This window comes from Patiria miniata, unplaced genomic scaffold, assembly GCF_015706575.1.
Source record: "Patiria miniata isolate m_02_andy unplaced genomic scaffold, ASM1570657v1 HiC_scaffold_7, whole genome shotgun sequence".
Classification (NCBI taxonomy): Eukaryota; Metazoa; Echinodermata; class Asteroidea; order Valvatida; family Asterinidae; genus Patiria; species Patiria miniata.
The window spans coordinates 3,145,502-3,169,408 of record NW_024037074.1 but is presented as its reverse complement, the minus strand read 5'-3'; the positions used below and the strand labels follow the sequence as shown (position 1 = coordinate 3,169,408).

At 40.1% G+C, this 23,907-nt stretch overlaps 2 protein-coding genes across 4 annotated transcripts in view; one reads left to right on the top strand and one right to left on the bottom strand.

The window, feature by feature from the left end:
- Positions 1–1,180: 1,180 nt before the first annotated feature.
- On the bottom strand, positions 1,181–10,469 carry LOC119746099 (splicing factor 3B subunit 4-like). The gene is made up of 9 exons (XM_038222892.1): positions 10,366–10,469; positions 9,098–9,181; positions 8,130–8,275; positions 6,848–6,976; positions 5,367–5,547; positions 4,315–4,449; positions 3,237–3,488; positions 2,289–2,372; positions 1,181–1,470 (listed from the first exon to the last, which is right to left on the bottom strand). The coding sequence occupies exons 1-9, from the start codon at positions 10,397–10,399 to the stop codon at positions 1,379–1,381; spliced, it is 1,137 nt and encodes a 378-aa protein (XP_038078820.1). The 5' UTR covers positions 10,400–10,469; the 3' UTR covers positions 1,181–1,378.
- A 1,167-nt stretch (positions 10,470–11,636) lies between these two features.
- LOC119746066 (echinoderm microtubule-associated protein-like 2) overlaps positions 11,637–23,907 on the top strand; it is a 28,159-nt gene continuing 15,888 nt past the window's right edge. Inside the window, exon 1 of one of the 3 annotated variants that reach the window (XM_038222845.1) lies at positions 11,637–12,094. In XM_038222845.1, coding sequence (XP_038078773.1) covers positions 11,882–12,094 — 213 coding nt within the window. In that variant the 5' untranslated portion in view covers positions 11,637–11,881. Of the gene's footprint in view, positions 12,095–17,238; positions 17,675–23,907 lie in introns of those variants that run through there. The other 2 variants (XM_038222844.1, XM_038222846.1) reach the window with 2 other exon arrangements.

The window sequence follows — 23,907 nt, the reverse complement described above, 5'->3', positions numbered from 1 at the left end:
TGAACCTATACAACCTCCAGATTGCCGTCCTGGTGCTCCACCAACTGAGCTGTCCAGCCCTATATTGGTCACGGGTTCAAACCCCACTCCAGTAAAATTCTTTTATCAACTTCGAGATTAAAGTCAGTCATTTCTGAACCATACTACAGTCACACAAACACTGCAGCATTTTTATAACCAATCACCATATGTACAACTTTTCCTTTGTTTATTCGTTTTGTACAAACAACCAAAACTTGATTCTAATGACACATAAAAAGATGAAAACGAATTATTTACAAGTGATCGGTATTTTGTTTAACACTGAAACTCCTCTTGCTTGTCTTTAAAAACAAATCTTTTCACAAGTCATCTTATGGGCAATTCCACGGTTACTCACGTTACATTTTCGTAACGTGAGTAACCGATTTTGTGCATCTTATTTATCATACATAACACATTTTTCTGGATGTCATCTTTGGTGCTTAGGTAGGTCTAGGTCTACTCTATCTACCATGGGGATAACAGTTATTAAACCTTTTCAGTAAGGTAATTACAGCCCAAGGAAACTCAAAAGTACATCAAAAATGTAACATGAGTAACCGTGGAATTGCCCTTATGTTGGTTTTGGAACCGGGGGGGGGGGGGGGGGGGGGGGGGGGGGGAGTCCGTTATCTGTGCATTACTACAGAGGGGTTTTTGCAACAATCCACACTAAATTAAAAAGACGATCTATATGGTAGGAGTTGCCAAAAAATATCTTTAAAGGTAATATAAATCCTTTGCTTTTGCTGTAATTTCCAGAAATAGATGGATTTGGGGGTTAGGTATTTTATAGCAAATATTGTTACACTGACTTGTTTAAAGTTTTGTGTTCGTATATGCTGGATAAACCAACAAAAATATTCTTGTTCTTGTAGTCTGGTTCCCTGACCCCACTTAAATGAAACAAGGCACTTTATAGACATCAAGGAATTGTAAGGTCAGGGAACTAGTTTAGGTGTGTAATCCATTGCAAACAAAATGCGGACTAATTAATATGGTAAATTGGGGGCAGTATTTGAGAAAAAAAACACCTGTTTTTTCCAACGCCGGTCGGCGTTGGAAATTGATACAAAAATACCACTTTTCTTGAAAATAACAATACACCAGGTGCCTTGATTTTACCGGATGCTTTAGACTGTCATTCACTAAGAGTCCAGCAAGGTATTTCATAAAAATTGGTTAGGTTTTTTTTTTGATGTTTTCAGATGTTTATTCCCTTTCACGGCAAAGCAAGGTTGCCACACTCTGAGGCAAAGGCATTCCTTTGTTACTGTTCATCAACAGTTACTTGTGACTGTGAATGGACTTGTGTTTTTGTTTGTGACTGGACTTGTCCTGGGCCTGTTGGGTCCCGTCAGTTCCTCGGAGGTCCAAAGTGTCGAGGGGGTCTCATCGGAGGGCGCATACCACGCATCGGGGGCATGCCTCTGGGTCCACCCCGGCCACCTGTGTTAGAAACGGAACATGTAAGTACTTGGTACTTGATTGGTTCTTCTCCTAAGGACTTCCACAAGGGAGTATAACTAGGAGGCCAGAAACACCGGGGCAAACCCCCTTCTCTTAGCGATAAGTGTTACTGGGTTCTTTTACGTGCGTTAGGCCTTATGCAACACACGGGACCTCCGGCTTTAACGTCCCATCCGAAGGACGAAGCAATAATGGTTAAGTGCCTTGCTTAAGGGCACAAGTGTCCGGGCCCGGCCTCGAACCCACACCACTGTTGCCTCTGAAACACCAGAGCATGAGTCCGGTACTCTTAACTGCTAGTCAATGTTAATGCTTCACGTGTTACAAAAGGAACATTAATCCTAACCACTCCAACTCCATCAAAATCCATCCCCCATTTTGGTGGATTTTGGGGGGCTCGGTCCAGAAGGCCTGGCGTGACTAAACATTGATGGAATATGATGGACTTGGGCCTAATGGCCTGAAGCAGTGCTAGGGGTACCCGATTGATTTTGCCTAGCTTCCTGTACTGCTATTGGGATAAAAGCCATGTATAGCAAGTCCATGAATGTCAACCAGTGCGTCAGTGGTGGATTCCATTACGTCATGTACAGTTTTGTATTGGACGTACAGTGATTGATGGATTTTGATGGCCCTCTCGAGCCCCCCTTGGGTGCACCACTGCGCATGTGCATTCGGTAAAGCTCGAACACATCTCTAAAGGTGAGTGGATTGTGTGAAATACCAAAAACGAGCTTTAAGTAACAGGTGGAAAGCCACCCCAATAATCACAAGAACTTGGATTTGTTTATACTCACCAAACGGTGGTGGTCTGTGGGGCATCCTACCCCCAGGAAACGGAGGGGGGAACATCCCCGGTGGTCCATCTCGAGGACCCATACCTGGAGAGAGAGAAAAAAAGACAGCGACAATAAGAAACTCAAATCTTTATCAAATGTCAGTAATTGCAATACCTGCAGCTGTATTGGAATCAAACTTGTCCAAGAATGGGGAACTCATTCTGTCATGCGATTCTGGCGTTATTTTAATGAAATTGTCAACATTAGTGACAGAAAATTGGAAACACGGATGACAGAAGTCCCATAGCGCTACGGACACTACACAAGCAGATTTGGACCATCCAAGTTGATAATTGCAGCAACTCTCTCTAAATGGGCTCCACACACGAACAGTAGATGGCTCCTTATGACCTCTTCTAGAGCTCAGTGGACGGGACACACCGCGTGTAAGTACTGTTTCGCGTACTGGCGCAAAGTACGCACAAATCACTTTATGCCGAATGGGTATAAAGCCATAGCATAGCGTCTTTGTGCGTGTGTCAGGCATCGTCAGTGGTGTATTAGTTACTTTTTTCGCCACCTCTATGGGTTCGAATCCTGCTCAGACCACATGTGGATTCGGTTTTCAGTCCCTGCCCGACTCTGTGGTTTTCCCCAGAATATTCTTCGGGGGTTTTCCTCCCCCACCTCTAATACTGTTGTTTCTTCTCTTGTCTACAGCTTTTTTCAGGCTTTCGTTCTACAGCGCTTAGGGCACTTTTGAAGAATCTTTGGTTTTCATTACCAGAAAAAAATAATTAAAATTTTTTATGAAGGTCCTTCCAAGTGGTCTCCCCACTTCTCCCTTTGTAATAACTGATGGGGTATTTGTGCGCAGAGCTCAAAAGGCTATAAACTGAGGTATCATGCACTATATTGATGATTTCCAAACTTTCAAAAGTCTAGTTTAGTGGTATATTTACGTACCTGGAGGCATGGGCGGTGGTCCGCGGGGTGGTCCCCCACCTTGGTTGTGCTCCTGGTTCGGTCCGTCCTGTCCCGGCGGCATCGGGGGCATGGGAGGGAACGGCATCCCAGGCATGAAGGGGGGCATGGGCATGCCAGGGGGGAACATGCCCGGAGGGGGTACACCAGGAGGAGGCATAGGGGGCATACCGGGGGGTGGGATGGGGGGCGGGCCGGAGGAGGGATGTCCAGGGGTGGGAAATCCTGACGTGGCTGGGGGGAAAAAAAGATGTAAATCATACAGAATTAATTGGAAGTGAGATGACAATCATAAAGATTGAACGGTGGCTGTAATAAAGGCTAGAATGCCAGATTTGGTTATTTTTAGCTGTGGACAGCAGCTCTACAAATACTTGTGTCTCTCTGTTAGTTGGTTTGTTGGTTGGTTAGTTAGTTAGTAACAAACATCAGCAACAGCCTTGCATGGCTCGAAATCACCTTGTCCCCTTAGGCCCTGCAAATGGGTATATACCAACGCCTGCCTCAGGTTGTTGTGACACTTTAATAGGTCTCCACTGACCGCCTACCAATATATTGCAGTCGAGGAAAATGGGGTAACTAGAGTCGAACACCAGATGTTCGTACCGAGAACATGATAAGTTCACTAGGGTAAAATACCTGACTTTTGTACGGAAAACACTACTCCTTCCAGAAATCACATGGCACAATCACGCCACACACGCATGAACATAAATGCGTTGGTCCGCAGCTTTTGAGATCATTTCAAGCTTGTTATAACTTGAGTTACAGATTTTCCAAGTCCCATGTTTGATGGGTAGCAAGAAAAATTACAATACCAACATCAAATAAAGCGTTAAAAGATGAATAAGCGTAAATGCATACACGGGGAAGGAAACATAAATTTTGCAGACTTCAGCAAAATCTTTGCCAGATCGTTTCCAAGAATTTCACTTGTCAGATGTTGTTAATGTTTTGATATCATACGATATGATATCACAACACCTCAGTGCTGTAGACTGTTTTCCAGTCTGTGCTATCTATATTCAAACTGTTCGGACAATCAGCCTGACTGCCTTACCTGGGGGAGGGGGCGGGACCCCCGGCGGTGGTATGACAGGAGGGGGCAGGTTGTTGATCGTAGCCGGCGAGTCAGCAAACAGCTGATGGGGTCTGTCGGCTTGGGAGAGGGGGTTCTGTGCTGCCAAGAGTCGCTCTGTAATTGAGGAAACAAGACAGGTTACCATAAGATTTTTAGTTATCTGCATGGATTTATTAAATTATTTTTAAAAAGACAGACAAAAATGCCAGCGTACTTCAAATTTCATCAAGACAAACCTATTCATTTACAGGTAATTTTCACTTGGTTGCTTTGTGATAAAAAAATGGTTCTTTAAATTGCTATTTTGTAGGAATACTAAAGTTATACACTTTTGAATGAAAACATCTGATAAAATAAAACTGGCCTACGTTTAGTTACGGAATACTTACTTAAAGGGAAGATACAACATTTGCAAACATCAAAACACAAAATGATCAAATTATCACGAAATACCTTACTGGATTGTTAGGGAATGACTTCTAAAGCATCCTTTAAAATCGTGGCTCCTGGTGTGCTGACATTTTGAAGAAAAACTGTATTTTTCCAATGCTGGTCGGCCGACCAGCGTTGGAGAAAGCTGTTTTTTTCCAACAACTGTTCCTAATTTTTCATATTTAGTTATTCTGACTTTTCTTTGCAATTGAATACACACGTATGAAGGGGTACAAGCCTGCTAGACTGATTCTCTGACCTTACAATTCCCCAAAGTGAATTAATTGCTCCGTTTCATCTTAAGTGGGGTCAGGGAACCAGACTACAAGAACATGATGTTTTTCTTGGTTTTCCAGCATCTACAAGCCCAAAACGTGAAACAAGTCAGTTTAACAATATTTTCTCTAACATACTAATCCTCCAAATCCGTTTGTTTCTGAAAATTCCAGCAAAAGCAAATGATGTACATTCCCTTTAACAAATTTCTAATCCAGGTCATCTAGAACAAAGACAAGAATGCTGTTCCGGGATTCCATATAAATGAAAATGGGGCAGTGGTCGGTCTTTGCCATTCCCTGTTCTTTCAACCAATCTCTCACCTGCTGCGGAGCCATGTCTCTCCCCCTTGGCGTCTTTCTTGAAGGCGTAAGATATAGTGATCGCTCGGTTGCACAAGTACTGTCCGTTCATGGCCTCGATGGCCGCGTCGGCCGCCTCAAAACTGGCAAAGTTGATGAAGGCGTATCCCTTGGAGTTACCTGTGTCCGGGTCTCGCATGATCTGAAAGAAAACAACGGAATTGTTCAACAGAATTTCAAACTGATCAAGGAGTCCTGTGCTTTGAAAATGGCCCCTGCTTTGTATTTTTAAAGATATAGTCCATCATTTGTAAGTTGTGCATTTTGTTTGTTTGAAGCAACAAGTGTTCAAAATCTAATGAAGAATACTGAACAACTAACCTGATGAAGTTTCAGCTCAGCTTCAGCTGTTTATTCCGAGAAAAACAGCATTCTAGGATCTCAATTTCAAATTAAAAGTTGCTGAATCATGTTTTGAATTGTTTTGAATTGCAGCTATACGCGATGTCGCGAACTGATCTGACTAATTATAGCAACCGTGCGCGCCTGTGCGTCGTGCCAATGCATGCGCGTGCTGCGCCGAATAACAAAACGAACTACTAATTTAAATTTAAGACGCACCGTTGGAAAGGCCTTCTTTCGTTGATTACTTCAAAATGATAGCTTGCCAGAAAGATTCATTTCACAGGGAGTTTAGTCCACTTACTATCTTTTAACCAAGTATGTTTTTCAACAATAATACGCCAGTTACTTTTTCGGATGGCTGCAAATGATGGACTATAGCTTTAAAAAAGAATTTGGATGGATTCTGGATTGAGAATCTACAGAGTCCTGCTTTCAACAAGATGTGTTTTTTTTAATTCAGCTCTCTTTAACCTTCTGTTAACCCTGGAAGTTGACCTTCCAGTAACCCTCAAAGTTAAGGTCAAGTTTTGTCACAGTATGGTCTACCGGATGAGAAAATGTGACATTTTTAGTTGACTTGGTTCATTAGTAAAAGAATGAATTTGGTTAGAATGTTTACTAAAATTCATGATGTCACAGTGATAAGCCCCCCTAGGGATTAGGATCGATGTTTGTTCCAAGTTTCAAGTTAATCCAATGTACTTTATGCTAACATCCACGTAAACCATTTACTGCTCTACCATGCAATTAACCCTAACCCCCAACGGCCTTTTTGCTAGGAACCATCCTCAATCCTCCAAAGTTTTCCACTTATGTTAAAATGAAGGATACATAGCACCTCAATCCTTCAAAATCGTCAGACAGTCTTGCCCAAAAAAATACATTCAATCTCAATCCTCCAAAAATCCTCCTCTTCTTCAAACAGCAATCATCCTTAATCCTCCAAACTCCTCCAAAACCACCATGAGGATTTTGGAGGATTGAGGAGGGTTCGTTTCTGTCTTGTCTCACAAAATAACTGGGAGTGGTAACTTACAAGAGACTACAGTTAAGGGCCTTATTTCTTTTTCTTTTTTTAAATCTCAATTATTTCTCACCTTTGGAGTTTGAAGTATGACCCCAAATGCGCTGAATGTGTCGTACAGGAGTTTCTCATCAATCTCGGGGTCCAGATTGCCAATGAAGATGTTGGCGCCTACGTCCAAGTTCTTCTGATGTGCCGAGGCCTATGGAACAAAACAAACCAAAAAAAATATCTGATGACCAGATTTCTGATTGACTTAAAGGTAGAGTCCATCATTTGTAATTTGTGCATTTTGTTCGTTTGAAGCAACAAAAGAGTTCAAAATCTAATGAAGGATACTGAGCAACTAACCTGATGAAGTTTCAGCTAAGCTTCAGCTGTACATTCCGAGAAAAACAGCATTCTAAGATCTCAATTTCAAATCAAAAGTTGCTGAATCATGTTTTGAATTGTTTTGAATTGCAACTATACGCGACGTCGCGCACTGATCCGACGAATTATAACAACCGCGCGCGCGTGTGCGTCGTTCGAATACTTGTGCGCGCTGCGCTGAATAACAAAACGAACTACTAATTTAAATTTTCCTACGGTGCTTCTTAAGAATCACCGTTGGAAATGCCTTCTTTCGTTGATTACTTCAAAATGACAGCTTCCCAGAAAGAATAATTTCACAGGGAGTTTAGTCTCCTTACTATCTTTCAAACACGTTAGTTTTTCAACAATAATTACGCCAGTTACTTTTCGGATGGCTGCAAATGATGGACTCTACCTTTAAAAACAGGAACAATTCAGTGTTCCCCCTGGCATGTTTTTGCATAAATCAGTGAGGGTGAAAGTTTACTGTCGACAAAAAGATGAAGCAAAACAAGTCTAAGTTTAAAACAAAGTCTCCTAAATCACAATCTTGTGGTTATGTTTTACCCCTCCCCCCAAAAAAGGACACTTCTCCCACCTAGTACATGTACTTCTCTCTAAACAAAAAGTAAGACATCTGTAAGGCCAAAAAAAAAAAAATAGTTCTGCTTCCAGTTACCCTACCTAGCCTATTTTGACAGCCCCTACCCTAATTTTTTGGGGGGAAAAAATGAGGGGGGAAAAAACTCCATCTGATCGTACACACACAAAAATTCCCTACCTACTTACCCTATTTTCAAATGCCATGTAATCGGAAGCAGAACTAATTTTTATTTTAGGCCCAAGCCTACAGTTCCTCGATCGCACCATCAACTGACGTATTTTGTCTGGTGCGCCACAATATCACATAAAGCATAACATTTGTGTGACAAATGCGTCAGTTGTCCGAGCAACGCCTTTGTTCCCTAGTGTGCTGACCTCTGCTTGACCTTTGACCTCACCTTATTGACCCTGATTGGTTTGCCGTACAGCTTGATCATGTTCATGACCTTGATGGCATAATCGGCGTCTTCCTCGCTCATGAACTCCACGAAGCCATAGCTCTGATGCTGCTGGGTCACTCGGTCCTTGGGCATGTGGGTGTTCACTGTAGAGCCAAAAACAAATTACGTCAAAAAATTGTAGATCAACACTTTCTTTATTTTAAAGAAATCAAAGCGCGAGCTTGACCGTTTGGGTTCCAGTAAGTCAACATCTTTCCAATATCTACATTAGTTACTTTTATGACCCCGTTCCTATATAAGAGAATGAAAACCCATTGTTATGTTCTGAACTCATCTAAACAGCTGGCTAAGGCAAGATTTAATTCTTCTTACTGATTCGTGGCTCTGGAAGAAATATTTTTAAAGGGAACTAAAGTTGAGGACCATTTGGTTGACAACTGACGCATTTGCAATGGTCGTCTTCCAAGAAAATAGCTATGCTGAAAAATGTGGCTACGCCGATACGGCCGATAAGGTTTAACCCTAACCGCCCTGAAACCTTCAAAATCCTCTTTGCCAAAGTGGAGGAATTTGGAGGATTGAGGATACATGGCAAAAGTGCGTTATTGATTTCGTAGGATGCACTTTGTCAAGGTCTAGGGCTGGACCTTGTGTTGCTTTTGCTCAGCCATGCATAAATATAGGCCTGGATTATGCTTGCAATCCTCAGTACTGCTCCAGAATGTCACTGGCCAAGCCTCAACATATTGACAGTCACTGCCACAGGATTTTGCAGGATGTAGGCAGTGGTCACCCCTCCACAGACCATATTCAAGAAATAATGGAGGAATGTGCAGGATTGAGGCTATATCCTAGCAAAAAAGGCCTCAGTAGCAGGGTATTCTGCAATTGTACCCTGAGGAATCAAAGTGGGCATTAGGAAAACCTGGCAACTCAAGGAAACGATGTATGAAACAGTGACTCACCGACAGGGCCTGCCTGAAGGAACAGCTCCCATAGCAAAGCTTCCGACACCTTCTCATCCAGCCCACCCACGTACACGGTGGCATCTGGGTACAATTCAAACAACGCCAACCTATTAATTATCCTCTCGTCAAATCCCGGCTTCCAATAACAGTCAATGCCATACATGGCGATAGCATTCCAAAGTTGAACTGTGATACATTCCTATGGTATTGCTTTTGACAATAATTACATTAATTTATATCCAACAATGATCGATGATTTCCAGATGGAATTTTAAGACAACATATTCTGAAAATTTCCTCAGAAATTACTCTCAGACTTAGCGAGCCCAACTTAATTTTGTGTGTTAGTACTTTGTGCTTCAAAACCCATACATTTTCAACACGCTTTGAGCATGTATGCGGGCGCACTTTTGACCAAAACTGAATGACACTGACAGGCAACAGCCGTACAAATGCACATTATCAAATTTTGATGCAAGCTAGTGAGGGCGTGATTTATCACAACCCATGACGTCATGCAACACGACGCTTTCGTGAACAATGGCTGTAAAAGTCGTCCGAATTCAACTCGAAATTACAAGATAACTAGACCTCTGAAGGTGCCAAATTTAACGTTTTGTTGATATTGAGCAGTTGTAGACGGCATTGTGTGAATATAAAGTGACAAAATAATTGCGATTTCTATTGGATTTTCGGCTCCCTTAGCAACGGACAGCTCTCCGTCTAATTTACCACATGTGGATTTGTGACGGTTAATACGGAGGTAGTCTTACATGTATTACCGTCACATTTATGGGACTACTTAACGAAATGACTCACACAGTCACACGTCATCATGCGCTATGCACTGCAGTGCATGTCGCATTTTCTTCCAAAAAGTAGGCCTACAATCTTCAAAACGATAGAAAACAAGCATAAATTTGAATGTAAACTAAAAGACTGCTTCAGGCTGCAAATGTCCTTTTTGAGTAATAAACACTGTGTAAGTAGATGTAAAAAAAAAAAAACATAGACCGACCTAAACAAATATTGAAATAGAGATGACCCTTTAATTTTTTTCCTCCATGGTTTAACTTGACGAATGTGGGACTGGGAATCGAATGTCCGTAGTGTCCGGAAATTGGGCATTCACCATGTTACAATTTATTTTTGTAAATGTTTGCGGATATCACCGTAATCTTAATGTATTCGACATCGAATATTATTTTCCTTCTGCAGAAAAGACACATGTTAAAATCCCGAAACCTGATAAAACATAGGCCTACCTTGATTTCTCTCTTGCGGAGGACCTGCCGCCATCGTGCCTTCGGCTTCGCTTTCAAACTACAGGCATAAAACGTGCGATATGCGATGAAGTAAGCGTAGCATGTGAAACACTCTTCGGATACGTTTAGATGCGAAACTTTAAAGGAAATACCTAAATACTAGAAAGCTAAATCCACGGACTTCATTTAAAACTACGCATTGAATATTATAAACAATGTGAATGAAATAATGTTCCTTCCTTAATACGCTGAAGGGGAATAAATAAGTTAATTACACAATAAAATCTGTTGTGTCATAGAGTTTGCAATTATTAAAAACAACACACACACAGAAACATAAAAAAACCAAATAAATAAATAAACAATTAACAACTTCCCCCTACCAAAAAAAAAACAGTCATAAGCTTGAGATTTCCTCTCATTTAACCATCGCTGCCTAGCTCATACCAATTTTTCTTGATTGCTTTCATTTTTTTTAATATTCCAAATGCAATGGTTATTAGAAGCGACTCTCATACAGTCACTCTAAGAAAAATACACGCCTCGGAAGATCTGAACAAAGTGAGTGCGGCGCCACTAGCGTTTGTATTTTGCCATCATCTCGCTGTAAAGAGGGCGCTGTTCATGTTTGGCACAATGAATTTTCTTACAAAAATTGTGGATATTGTTTTATGCATCGTTGTTTTCGTTTTCATTATTGTGATTAACAAGCAACATATTACGTAAATCACGGCCCCTCCAAATGCCGCCTGTGCTTATTACCAATGGCTTCCGTTTTGTTGCAAATGTTCTTTCTAAATCTATCCTTCTTTCTTAAGAGTATGGACAAATTAATTCTACAATCACTAATAGTTTCAGTTGATGGCCGATGCATTCTTTGGGGAAAAAGGCATCTGGCAGCGAAGTGTATTAGAGTAAAAGTGTACACAACCAAACACTGTTTTCTGTTTGACTCTTTTTCCAAGTTTTGAAAAGGACACAATCAAGAGTCACGCTCGCACACAAAATGTTGACTCGTAATAATTCCCTTTTTAAAGACTAAGGGAAAACAAAGAGAATTTGATAGAATATGTATACATATAATTTGATAAACCCCTGCAGGGACAATGCGCCATTCTATTAATAACACTGAAAAGACGTTTCACATAATGGCCTGGTCCACATAATCAGGAACAATGGAGCCGGTTGCTCGCCCATTGTCGCCATAAATCCTTCGAATCGATTGTTTCTAGTCCGCGCAAGGAAAATCGAAGTCGTATATACCGTCTGTATAATACTGCACATCTAGATGAAAAATGGCTGCATCGTGTGCGTACTTTTGAGAAACAACTGATCGGCACATAAAATAGGTTAAGCGCCATGATTTGTTTGGTTGAAGTATCTAGCCGTACAGAAAGATATAAATTTACCGTAGTAAGTTTATGTGCCGTTTCTGGACACCGAAACTAAAACCAGTGATCTGTTGCGGCGCGGCCTTTTGAGTTATTGAACTGTTATTACCAAAGAACCCTTGAAGATGGCTACGGGAGGAGGCAACGGCGCCGGAAGACACAATCCCCGTTCTTTCTTGGAGGTTCCGGAAGAAGTCCGAGGAGTCAAGAGTATCTCACCGCGTCGACGCTTCAAGTTGTCCCCGGTGAATCCGGCCTATCGCCCCGATGATGTCGTGTCCTCGCGGTACTCGGTCACGTCCAGTGACGAGGAGCGCGAATCGCCTTCAAGGGGTTGGGTAAGTTGTGGCCTGTTTTGTAGGTTAATAACATCATTTTTTTTATCAGAAGTTTGAAGATAACGCTAATATTTGTGGTAAGGTCGAGTCTTTTGGTGGGATGTTGTTTGGTTAAGTTTAAAATGACTAAGATTAAAAAATAAAAAACTTTTTGTTATCCCCTTTCTTCAACTAAAAAGGCAGCCTCGCCAGCCTGCAAAGATAAACAAGAAGTACTTCACCGTGTTTTGCGTTTCCTATAACAGCAGCATAATCATTGGCCGTTGAAAACTGAATTTTATGTCGGGGAGATGCATTTTTTTGTGGGTTACACTTAAGTTTACTTCAGTTAAGAGCAAAACCAAAATACTGTTGCATTTTTACTGAAACTGTCCAGGATTATGCTTGAAATGGAAAGTCCATTTTGTATGCTTAATAAAACCTTTATAATAACCATGGTGACGGTCATTGATGCAAGAATACTAGTTCCAAGGTATGTACGTAATTATGCATAGGAAGGTTATTATTTATCATCATTTTAATTAGCATCCTTCGTAAAGGTCAGTTAGTCCATCTTTTATCAGCAGTGACTTCACGGACATTAAATAAAATCGATACTTGGGAAGGTATAGTCTAATATACTAATAAAACGGTTATATAATTTTTACAATGACATTTTGGGGATAAGGGAGCCACGATTCAGAGTTGCATGACTCGTGACTCGGATTCGAGTCGAACTCGAGTCCCATTCTCCATGACTCGGACTCGAGTCACCATGATGACAAATGACTCGGACTCGGACTCGACCCCGGACTCGGACTTGGACTCTACCAAAATAGGGACTCTACTACCAAAATGACCACAAATCACTTATTTTGTCAACAGTATGATTTAAATTATTTTAAAGACGCAAGCGATACTCAGTATATAGTGCAGAAGAAACGCATGTAAGTACTGTTCATGAGTGTACAACTCTTTGACTTCAATGGTTTATCCTGTGGTTTGTTTATTTGACATGTCTGTATTTTCAGTTAATTAAAGTAGAGAAAAGCTGTGAAAATGAAACTATTTACACCGGAAGGGTTTAACAGTACCTCAAAATGTATTTCCAATATATATTAAATGTGACTCGTGACTCGGACTTGGACTCGACCTTTGTGTCTCGTGACTCGGACTCGGACTCGACCTTTGTGTCTCGTGACTCGGACTCGTCCTGCATGACTCGGGACTTGGACTCGGACTCGTCCTGCATGACTCGGGACTTGGAATCGGACTCGTCCTGCATGACTCGGGACTTGGACTTGGACTCGGGAGAGGTGACTCGGACTTCGACTCGGACTCGATATTTGGTGACTCGAATACAAGTCTGCCTAGATTGCTTGAAGTTAACTGATTGGTTAAGAACGTTGAGGGCGCTACAAGCACCCACATAAATAGAGCTGCTGGATATAGTGACGCCTTCTGTGGCACTCTTAAAGAAAAGTCGAGTTCTTGTCCTAGAATGGCCCAATAAAAAAATTAAGACATTATGATGTCAAATTGGAGAAATGTAAAAATGCCTCGTGAAAACGCATAACGCTAGGCCCTCTGTTTTTGCATGACTTTAAACAGGTTTTCGAAACAACGGCCTCTCTCAAGTTCGGCTTCGTCACTGTCTCAGAATCATTTAAAAGCAAATCAAATGGAACTACTCAAAATTGCGACTTCGTGTAATTAAATCTGACGATACGAAAGCATAAGATTGAGCCTGTCTCCCTTAATATCATGGGCCTTGAAGATATCAGACCAAAGCCCAGAGCCTGTATCTTCACCCAATCTCCTCGGTATCAAAATCCAACCAAGAACACACATGGGTTTATAATGGGGTTTTTAATGGGGCAAAAATCCCCCCCCCCCCCTTAAGCCAGCCACAAAAGCTGCCAGAAGAGGACAGAAGTGTGGCACTTTAAGGTAAATTCAAGGTAAATTCATGGTAAATTCAACTCGGACAAATCCGATGTATTGGAAAAGAGCTAAAATGCCCGAGCGCTTAAAGGTGAATAGCGCCCTCTCCAGACAAACTTATCGTTTTGTGCTGGGTGCGCATGATCCGTCGCGAGGTCGCTGTACGCGGACTGATCGAAGGTGTTGTCGCAACCAACCCGCTGTGGCCTGACGGGTCGATAAGACCAGGCCGAGTCTGATAGAATACGATTGGAGATTTTGATACTGGTGTTTGACTACAACATGATACATGACTAATCCGAAATACTCACATGATACACAGGTAGATCAGAAAACATCATCATTGCGCACGTACAATAGGAGATGCATCTTTGGTTTGGCTCACGAGCAATGTGTTTCAAAGGCACATAGGATCATTTGCTTTTCATGCAATTTTTTTCGTGTCCAATAATAACACCACTCAAAATCCAAAGAGGAATGTTCAAAATCTAACCTGTTGAAGTTTCAGCTCAGTCGATATTACGCTTTTCGAGAAAACAGTGAAAAACCATGCACAAGCTTTTGATCAAGAAACACGATTTCGTCTATAGCACTTCTTCCAAAAGTCAGTCAATATTGACTGATCGTTGGTAATCATCTTGATTTCTTACAACTGACAGCAAGCCGGAAGGAATAATTTCACGAGGTGTTTAGTACCAGTTAATCCAAGGAAGCTTCTAGATAATAATTTGGAAGGTTACTTTTGGGATGACAGCGACGATCCTATAAATGCCTTTTACAGTAGAATGCAGGTTTACTATTGAAACTACTATGGCAGATCCAATGTGTTAACTTGTAGCCGAATCCAAGTACAGATGCTTGTAATAGAAAATTTGACAACTGTGTTTATTTGTGAAACGCAAAAATACAGAAAACGCAGGTATAAAACATAATCCCTCCAGTGTGCTATTTTTATTTTTACTCACCACTTGATATATAGGCCCACAAGGTAATGGTGATAACTAGGAGTATAGTCAATTACCCCGTCTTTGTTAATAAGTCAATTATCGATTTTTGTTCCATGGACAAAATTAGCCATAGCAGTTCCCCCCCCCCCCCCCTGAGTACAAGCAGTGTTTAAAGTCGGTTATTTGTGCATAGAGCGCAGACGGCGGTGAAGGATTCTACAAATTGCTATCGAGTGAATAATTGATATGAAATATATTCAAGGTCCGACTGCGACTGTGTCCTTAATATGGTCATCATTGTATCAGTGTATGGGCTCCCTTTTACATAGCAACGACGTCCCATGGGCGGGACATTTAGCTGGTTGGCGCGCACCGTTCCTTGTGTACACCAGGGGATTTGTACTATGTACACGCAGTGGTATGGCCGCGCGTCGCGGCAAAATTGCAGTCAGGCAAGATGGCGTCGGTCGGTTACCCCCAACTGTACTTTCTTTGCTGGTGAGGGAGTACTTGTGAACGGAGCGGATACCTCCATACCAAACCTTTCATGTCACTATGACTTCCAACAAGTCTGGATAACGATGTTTGTTTAATTCAGAAATGTTTGTATTCATAATAATAATACCGGAGTCTTATATAGCGCACGTATCTACCAACAATTAGGTACTCAAGGCGCTGGAAATTATGTCTATTATTCAAGACAGGTAATTGAAGTTTATGAGAAATATGACACCCATTTTGTAATACGTAAGTTATAGGCCTTAGGGTTTACAAGGTGCTGCGGCGCAAATTGCGCATTTTCAAATTGTTCCTATTATAGTGAAATTAGCCAGTCAGTAAGATTTTTCTTTATTTTTTTTGCATGCAGTTAATAAAAATGTGTTTTGAAGTAAGTTCCAATATCACGTACCACTGCAAATTACAGGAATTGTGCAAAATTGACGGTACGCCTATTTCGTTCTCCTATAATTAAGACGTGGCGTACATGGTCAATCGTAACGACGATAGAATCATAACAACGCAAAAAAAAGACAACGCTTGTTGACAGCCAGAACAAAATGCCACTTTTAATATAAAATATGGTTAATATTTTGCAAATGCTAATTTCCAATTAATTTGAGATTAATGATTAACAATGTAGGCGCTGCTGCCGCGGCTACCATCAATCAGTTTATCGTTGTTTGCTGGATACACCCAATAACAGTTGGTTGGAGTTATCGAAATAACAATAATCGGATTACTGGAATCGATACCGTCTTGTGATCTCAGCGTGTAGGGCCATACAATTTGACTGCACCAGACTGATCAATATGTCAATTCATTTTCTAGGAAACCAGAGGAAATAAATTATGTTTACCGTGGCACTGACAACTAAATATTGAATTGCAGGTATGTTTTTTTTTCTACGCCATTTTTCAGGCAGGGTATATATCCTGCGGAAAATCGTAAATCTGGGACCATCTGTTTTATACAACGTAGTTTTGATTTAAAGAAAACCATTGATTTTTCTTTTAAAAAATATATAAAAGTGACAAAATATATTCAAAACAATGCAGAAAACACCGTAAGTAAAGCTAAGACAATCGCATTTGATCAGTAATGCTTAAATGCGACTTGCATGATGGACATGATCAATGAATGGGAGGTTTACGGTAACACCATGTGAATGATATCTCTCAGTGAGTTGTGTGGTTCTGAGAACAACCAGTTGGTTTAACTCGACGTTTCGAACAGTATGCTCTGCTCGTCATCAGGAGACCATTCAGTAATTCTATAAAAAACAAAAATGGGTGTGAGTGTTGTGCAACGTCAAATAATGCTTCAAATCCGCTTTCTCGTGAAAATACTATACCGAGCGTTGTTCAGTTTTCACCGACCGGTTCCTCTGAAATGTATAAAAGCTACGAGACACCCTTTTTGGAAAAAAAAATGCAAAGTGTACTTTTGTCAACATTAAAATGTTTCATACTTTGCCTGACAACTGAGAGCGCTGTTGCTGTGGTGTCACTTCGGGAACACACTCTTCAGATTAGGATTTTTCTCTTCAAATTATAAACCTAAAATAATTATATAAAGATTAAACATAAAGTTAAATGGAACACAAAGCGTATATTTCAGGGATCACATATAAAACAAATTATATTGTTTGGGCCCTTTAAAGCTTACTACAACTAGGTACAAACAAGGTTTTGTTTTCGTCAGGCCCTGTAGCCAACACCGTGCGATTTCATTTTGTCATCAAGACAAAAAACCTCACCTATAGAAACATGCAGACGAAAGATGAAAAAAAAAAAACCACCGCCACTTATTGACATGTGCCGTAACCGCTCGACACACCAGTGCGAGTACACACTCATACATTCAACTGGAGTTTGCCAAGCCGCGCCGGGCGCCTGACATTTTAATTAAACTGCGAAAGTTGACAAATCATGGCGTTTCTAGGATCCCGTACATGACGACAGCGAGGCGTTTGCAATTTTGGCAGACGACTGAATGCTCCAAAGTCCGGGTTTTTTGTCTAGAGCTTGACGACAATCACGTAGATATCCCTTGGATACTAGCAACGCTCTCGACAATTTATTGACATTTCATGTTGAGCGTGCGACTGTTCATAGTACATGCCATGGACGGTGATTTTTACGGGCGATGATAACTCACATTTGTCATACCATGCGTGCAGCATAGTCTACAGTACATCGGTGTCAGATAGGTGAGTGGTATAATGATCAATTATGGGCAATAAAGAAAGAAAATGTTATTCTTTGCTAATCCAGAAAATAAATGTGGATGTGAAGCACGATGGCCTTGCAGCAGTAACGAAAATACTCGAGATGCTTGTAGAGTGGATGCGTAAATGAATTTATGACTGCATGATTAACAGTATATCGATCTTTCGCTTTTTTAGCATTTTGTTTTTCGTTGGGGGCAACAAAATGGTGACCGGCTCCACAAAAAAAGGTATTATGTCGCAAAGAAGTGAAATTGAGTTATGTACATGGTTAGAAAGCCAATGTTAGCTTTTATTTTGTATATAATAGAGCTACATAGCCCCTCCAGTTCTGAAGATTATGATGTATTTGCATATTAATTATACTTCCTTGGAGTTCAAATTACACAACTGAGAAAACAGGCTTTGAAATAACTGACTCTGTTGTGGAACAAAAGAACGATCACACAAAATTATCATTTTTCCCACTTCACTCATCAGAATCAAAGTTTTTGTGAATGAAACCTGAAACTGTAGGGATTAAAGATGTCATTTATGACCAAAAAAAAATGAAAATCTTGATCAAAATCTGAAGTAGGTGCACAAATATAACATGTAGAAGTTTGAACTCGGTTGATAATTTATATTCTGATGAGAACACAGAGAAACCATACGCACACTTTTGTGAGTCCCTTAACTCAGTGGATTGAGTTGCTAATGTACGTAAAAAACTGTGTCTTCGTGTATTTGGTACCATCCCCAATTTCACTTTTAGCAAGGCTCTTCTCAGTAAACCGGTAGGTCAATTTCCGGGTAATTAATAATCCTGTGTGCAGCTTTAAGATGATTGAAGAAGATTGCTGAAATCGCATTTTGTGCCCAAAACAGGGTTGGCTGATCACTAATTTAAATCGCGATTTAAAGCAAATGATTTTTTTAAATCACTGATTTAAATCACTTTTTTGTAAAAAATCTTATTTTTGGCAAACTAAATTGATTGAGAGTCATTTTAATCATTTAAATCAACTGATTCCTCTTAAATTACAAAGTGTAAGATGTTGTTAGCACATTCAAACACCCCTACTTCATCAACACTGTCTCAATTTAGGTTTTGCATAATTACTCAAAATCATTGTTTTGATCAAAGTCAGGATCTGAGTTTAAGAGTTTTTCTTCGAAGTTAAAGACAGCACACTCGAGATTGTTTGCTTTTATCATTCCTTGATCTGTTTACAGTAAGTGTGAATCAACTGTGCTGGTGTAGGCTTACCTGAACCATCAAAAGGTGTTATAAAATCCCAATTGATAGTCTTATTCCTAACGTTTCTCCATACAAAATTTAGATTGAGATTTATATAATACCTTTTAAAGGTGCGAGGCCTGATTTCTGTTCTCCACCTTGTACGAAGGACCATCAATCAAACAATAAGTTACACAAGGATCAGTGCCGCCGGTTTTGAAATTAGAAGCATTTTTTTTAATGAAATCAACGTGCCTATAGAGAACTGTACTGGTATTTTTTGGTAAACCATGTACATGTACCTTGTACCATAAATCAATTTTTTTTTCATTCATATCCACACCCAACGTATCTCCGCTGTATCAATCAAGCTATGCACCTTTAAAGTGTCTTCAGTATTAATGTACCATTGATTGAACCAATGATGTACATGCATGTACACTACAGAAGAAATCAAGTGATTTTTTTTAATCACTGATTCAATACAATTTTTTTCAAAAGCATTTATCAATTGATTGAGGTTTGTGGATGATGGTTACTATAGGAACCTGTAAACTCCTTAGTGATGGGTGTAAGGGTGGATGGGGCGATTTAGAAACATTTTTAGACAAATCAATAATTTGAAAGTTAAAAAATAAAAAAAATCTGATTTAAATTTAAAAAAATCTGATTTAAATCAAATAGGCCTAGGCCTAAATCCGAATTTTTTTTTGGATTTTTTTTTTAAATATAAAAAATTCGCCAACCCTGGCCCAGAATGACGTGAAGCAAAATAAGCTCTCTGTCGACATTGAAAAAAGCATCCAAAGGCAAACCTTGTTGAATATTCTATTTTTAAGCTCTTTCCCCTGGCAACAGGCACAACATTTGTAACTCCACAAAGCGTCAGATTATTCCTGACCGCATCAGTAAGCCCAGTTATACTTACGAATTCATGCGCGGTACATAAAAAAACCCTTTTGAAAGAACAAAGTAATATGAATGTGCTATATATAGTAAACATTCATGTCAAAAAGGGTTTTCGGGACCCTTCTTGTGATGCATTGCGCCGCAAATTAAAGGGAAAGGGTAAACATAGCCTGTTTGAGCTTATTACATTTTCAAATATTGAGGTGGAAAAGATAATCGTGATATATTTCTTCAAGTGGCGTATCGGGGGGGGGGGGGGGGGGGGGGCAGGGGGCACCGTGCCCCCCCCCGCTGGATTCTTTTTGAAAGACAATTTTGTCAGTCACTATATTTCCATAAATGGTTAGAGAGTTCAGACATGAAAAAGAAAGAAAACCAAGCTCCAAAACCATTACAATGTGCCGTGAAAATGCACATTTTTTTCCAGTATGCATATTTTACAGAGGCCAAGTGTCCGGAGAAAAAAAAATATGTCTACATTTTCGGCGGGGATGTACGAGTGCGGTTGTGCCCCTGACATCAAAAGCTAGATACGCCACTGATTTCTTCATTCTTTATTTTTTACAATCCCAAGTCTTCGGAGTATGAATGAGCCCAATGTCGATGCAAAGACCTAAAACTCAAAATAGTATATCAATAGGCCTAAATGTATAGCAATGTGTAAACTGCTCCCACAAAACCCGGACAAGGTGACGAGGACAAAGTCAAGTTTGTTTTTGTTGGCTTAGGTATTTTCAAATCCCTGAGGTTTAAGCTTCAAAATGATGTGTGCTTTTCATAAAGGTACCATGACTCTATCACCCCTGGGAGAAGGATTAAGTGATAAAACCCTTAAAACCTATTTATACAACATAAACACGCGTATTGAAATGTGTTTTTTTTACTCTTTTTTTTTGGGGGGGGGGGAAGGGGGTTTATAAATTTCTATACACCCCCCAAAAAAATTGATCACAAAACACAATTCTGCTCGATTGATTATATTCATATTTTAGGAGGTTGGTTTAGACAATCTCAAAATCTCGAAATAGTTAGTTTCACCCCAAAATGACTTCATATTCCCTTAAGTTTTGCTAACACAAATTCTGCTATACTTTGTCCGGGTTCACATATAGCATGTTGTTCCTATACAGTATAGCTATGACCATCAACTCATAATTTCAAACTAAAGCATTTGAGAGAAAAAAATAGTCTTTGAATTTAGGTAATTAACGTATCGAGGAATATCCGAAACGTGTATGGCAAATATCCTTTTGACATCAATATGAAAAAGAGTCTTTACTTAATATTTTCAGATTCATTGGGAAAATATCATAATTATTTGATCGCTGACGTGATTGACACATGGCGTACTGGCTCGTGTAGCAAATTATAATTCATATCCGGTGAAATAAACCATTTTACGAGCAGCGAGTTTCATTCCTACATTTAAATGCATGATTAAAATAAGCAAACACACAATATTGACAAAAACTTATTCAATTTCAAAGAAGTTTTTTTTTTCTATTTCCGATATCACGTACCACTGCAAGTAAGAATATTGTCGTAGTCGACTTCACAAAACGCGACAGGATGAGTTCAAGTGCGTGTGACACTGCCAAGTGGCGTCTAGTGTATTAATACGTGAATCTAATGAGAAGTCTTTTATTTCAGTGAGCTGCCACTCGACATGCATTAGCGCCAAAGTGCCGGCGTCCTTTCGGTAGAACGATAAGCATGACCTTTTCTTATACACTGATGTCACGTGATCAATTTAAGTACCCATGGGTTCTTGTTCGAAGGTCAGTAACGTGTGACACGAGCGGGAGCAGATATGGTGATACATGACTGCCGGGTATATACGGGAGTAAATATAGACGTAAATGGTTTCAGCGGGGACATGAAATGATAATGGCAAACGGATAGCCCCGGTGCATCATTCATGAAAAATAAAATGCGCAGCACGTTTCACATAATAATGAGCCCGAGCCCTGTGTCATGATTATGGTTGCAGACCAGTAATAAATGTACTTAGACCCCAATGATAAATGCCCCCAATTCAGAAATTCAGGAAAAATACTCAGAACTCTCTGAGGTGTTCAAGACGTAGGCCTACAACAAAATTAAAGCTTATTTCATCATCTTTCATTTTCTGTTCAATTTTCCGGAAGTGAACCAATGACTTTTGGGAGAAAATCCATCCAAACATGATCACCCCTAAAAGCAATCCTAAAGCCCATCGCCATTTTGAAAATGGACGCCTACGCTGCATTGCAAAATAGAGCCATTTTAAGAACTAATCATCATCCACATTTCACAGAAATACGAGCTCGCAGTCCTCTGCACGGCTTACAATCTTCTTTTTTTTTTTTTACAAATCATCAAGTTCACGGCCTTCAAAATGCTCTAATACGGAAGAATTTGAGGGCATGCAAATCGTGATTTGGCCGGCGTAGGCAATTTCGGACCGATTAACTGGTCTGCATGCACCCTTATGGAACCATCTAACGTCAATTCTGGGGACAGGTCTTCTTTCCTTTGTGTAACACATGAGCAGACAGTATGTACATTCATTATCACTGAATGTAATTGCAATGTATTTGTTAACGCAGTCCTTATAAAATTGTACCTTTGTATCAACCTTATTTTCATTTTTTAGTTTTGCCATTTTTAAGGGTATTTTGGTGCCTTTTTTGGTTTTTATGTCAATGCGAACTTCCATATTCGTGAGCGAAAGTGCGATGCCATTTCAGGCAGAAACCTCAATGTATTTCAGCACCAAAACTTACCAGAATATTGGATATTTTGCTGTCGTAAATGTTGTGTTCTTTGGTGATTTGCTATTGCATCAGTATATATACACGGCAGTATTGCCAGTCAGCAAACTTTTCTCACAGATGTTTTCAAGTGAGCGAATTTTGACAAAAAATTATCGTGCAGTACGATTTGAGCCAGATTTAATTTTCTTCGATATCAGTTCTTTGATCACATGGGTTAAAAGGAGTCGTGTGCCGGATGGAACATGTCATCTACAATAGAGAGTGAGTCAAAAAACCGAAACCCAAATCTCGGGACCATGGTTTTAGTGAAGTTCTGCATGTAGCACTTTCAAAATCTAGGATATGAAAGCCCAATTCATAAACCTTCTTGTAGTACAAGAATCATTCAAATCACTAATGTACTTTTCACGTTACGGAATTTTAAACGCAACCACCGTTTTAAAGTTCCGTCCACGGATCACAAAAGGTTAGTGTTCTTTCAGCAAAACGAAAACAAATCACATGGGGATGTGTGTCAATTGTCTGAATTTTTGTGATCCGTAGACAGAACTTTAAACCGGTTGTTGTGTTTAAAATTCCGTAACTTGAAAAGTACATCAGTGATTTGAATGATTTCTGTACCAAAAGAAAGCTTATGAATTGGGCTTTCATATCCTATATTCTGAAAGTGCTAAATGCAGAACTTCACTAAAACAATAGTCCCGACATTTGGGTTTCTGAAGTTTTTTTTACTCACCCTGTAGAGAGAGCCCTTTTCTTAGCTCGAGAGTGATACAAATCATCAAGTGATGGGGGTTGGCATCCAGTAATCTTACAGTACAAACGATCCGGCAGTGGCATTGCCCCACCAAACTATTACTGACTGTGGCAAGACACTTTCAATCCCCGCCCGGTAGAACTTTCAATCACCTCCCGGTGCAACTTACTGCTACTCTTATGAAATATAAATGTATGAATATAATTTTTTAAAGTAATTGTTGATATCTTAACCTTATGTTGATATCTTAACCTCGGGGGAGGAGGGGAGGAGGGGGAGGAGGGGGGGGGGGAGGTGAGAAAGACCAAGGTTCTAGATGTTAGATGATATATGAGCAGTGCAGACAATATATTACGGCCAATGATACAGGTACATGCACACTTCGATCGGCATAGGGTTTACACATGATGACAGTAAAAGCAACCACGGAGACTGCGAAGAAGAATTGATGCGTGAAAGAGAAAAGACAACAAGAGACGAAGGCCAACGCTCAAATCGAACGTTTCGATTGATCCAGGTCGATTTTTGAAAGTGAAAAAGACTGGAGAAAGGGAGATGAATGTAGGTAGCATAG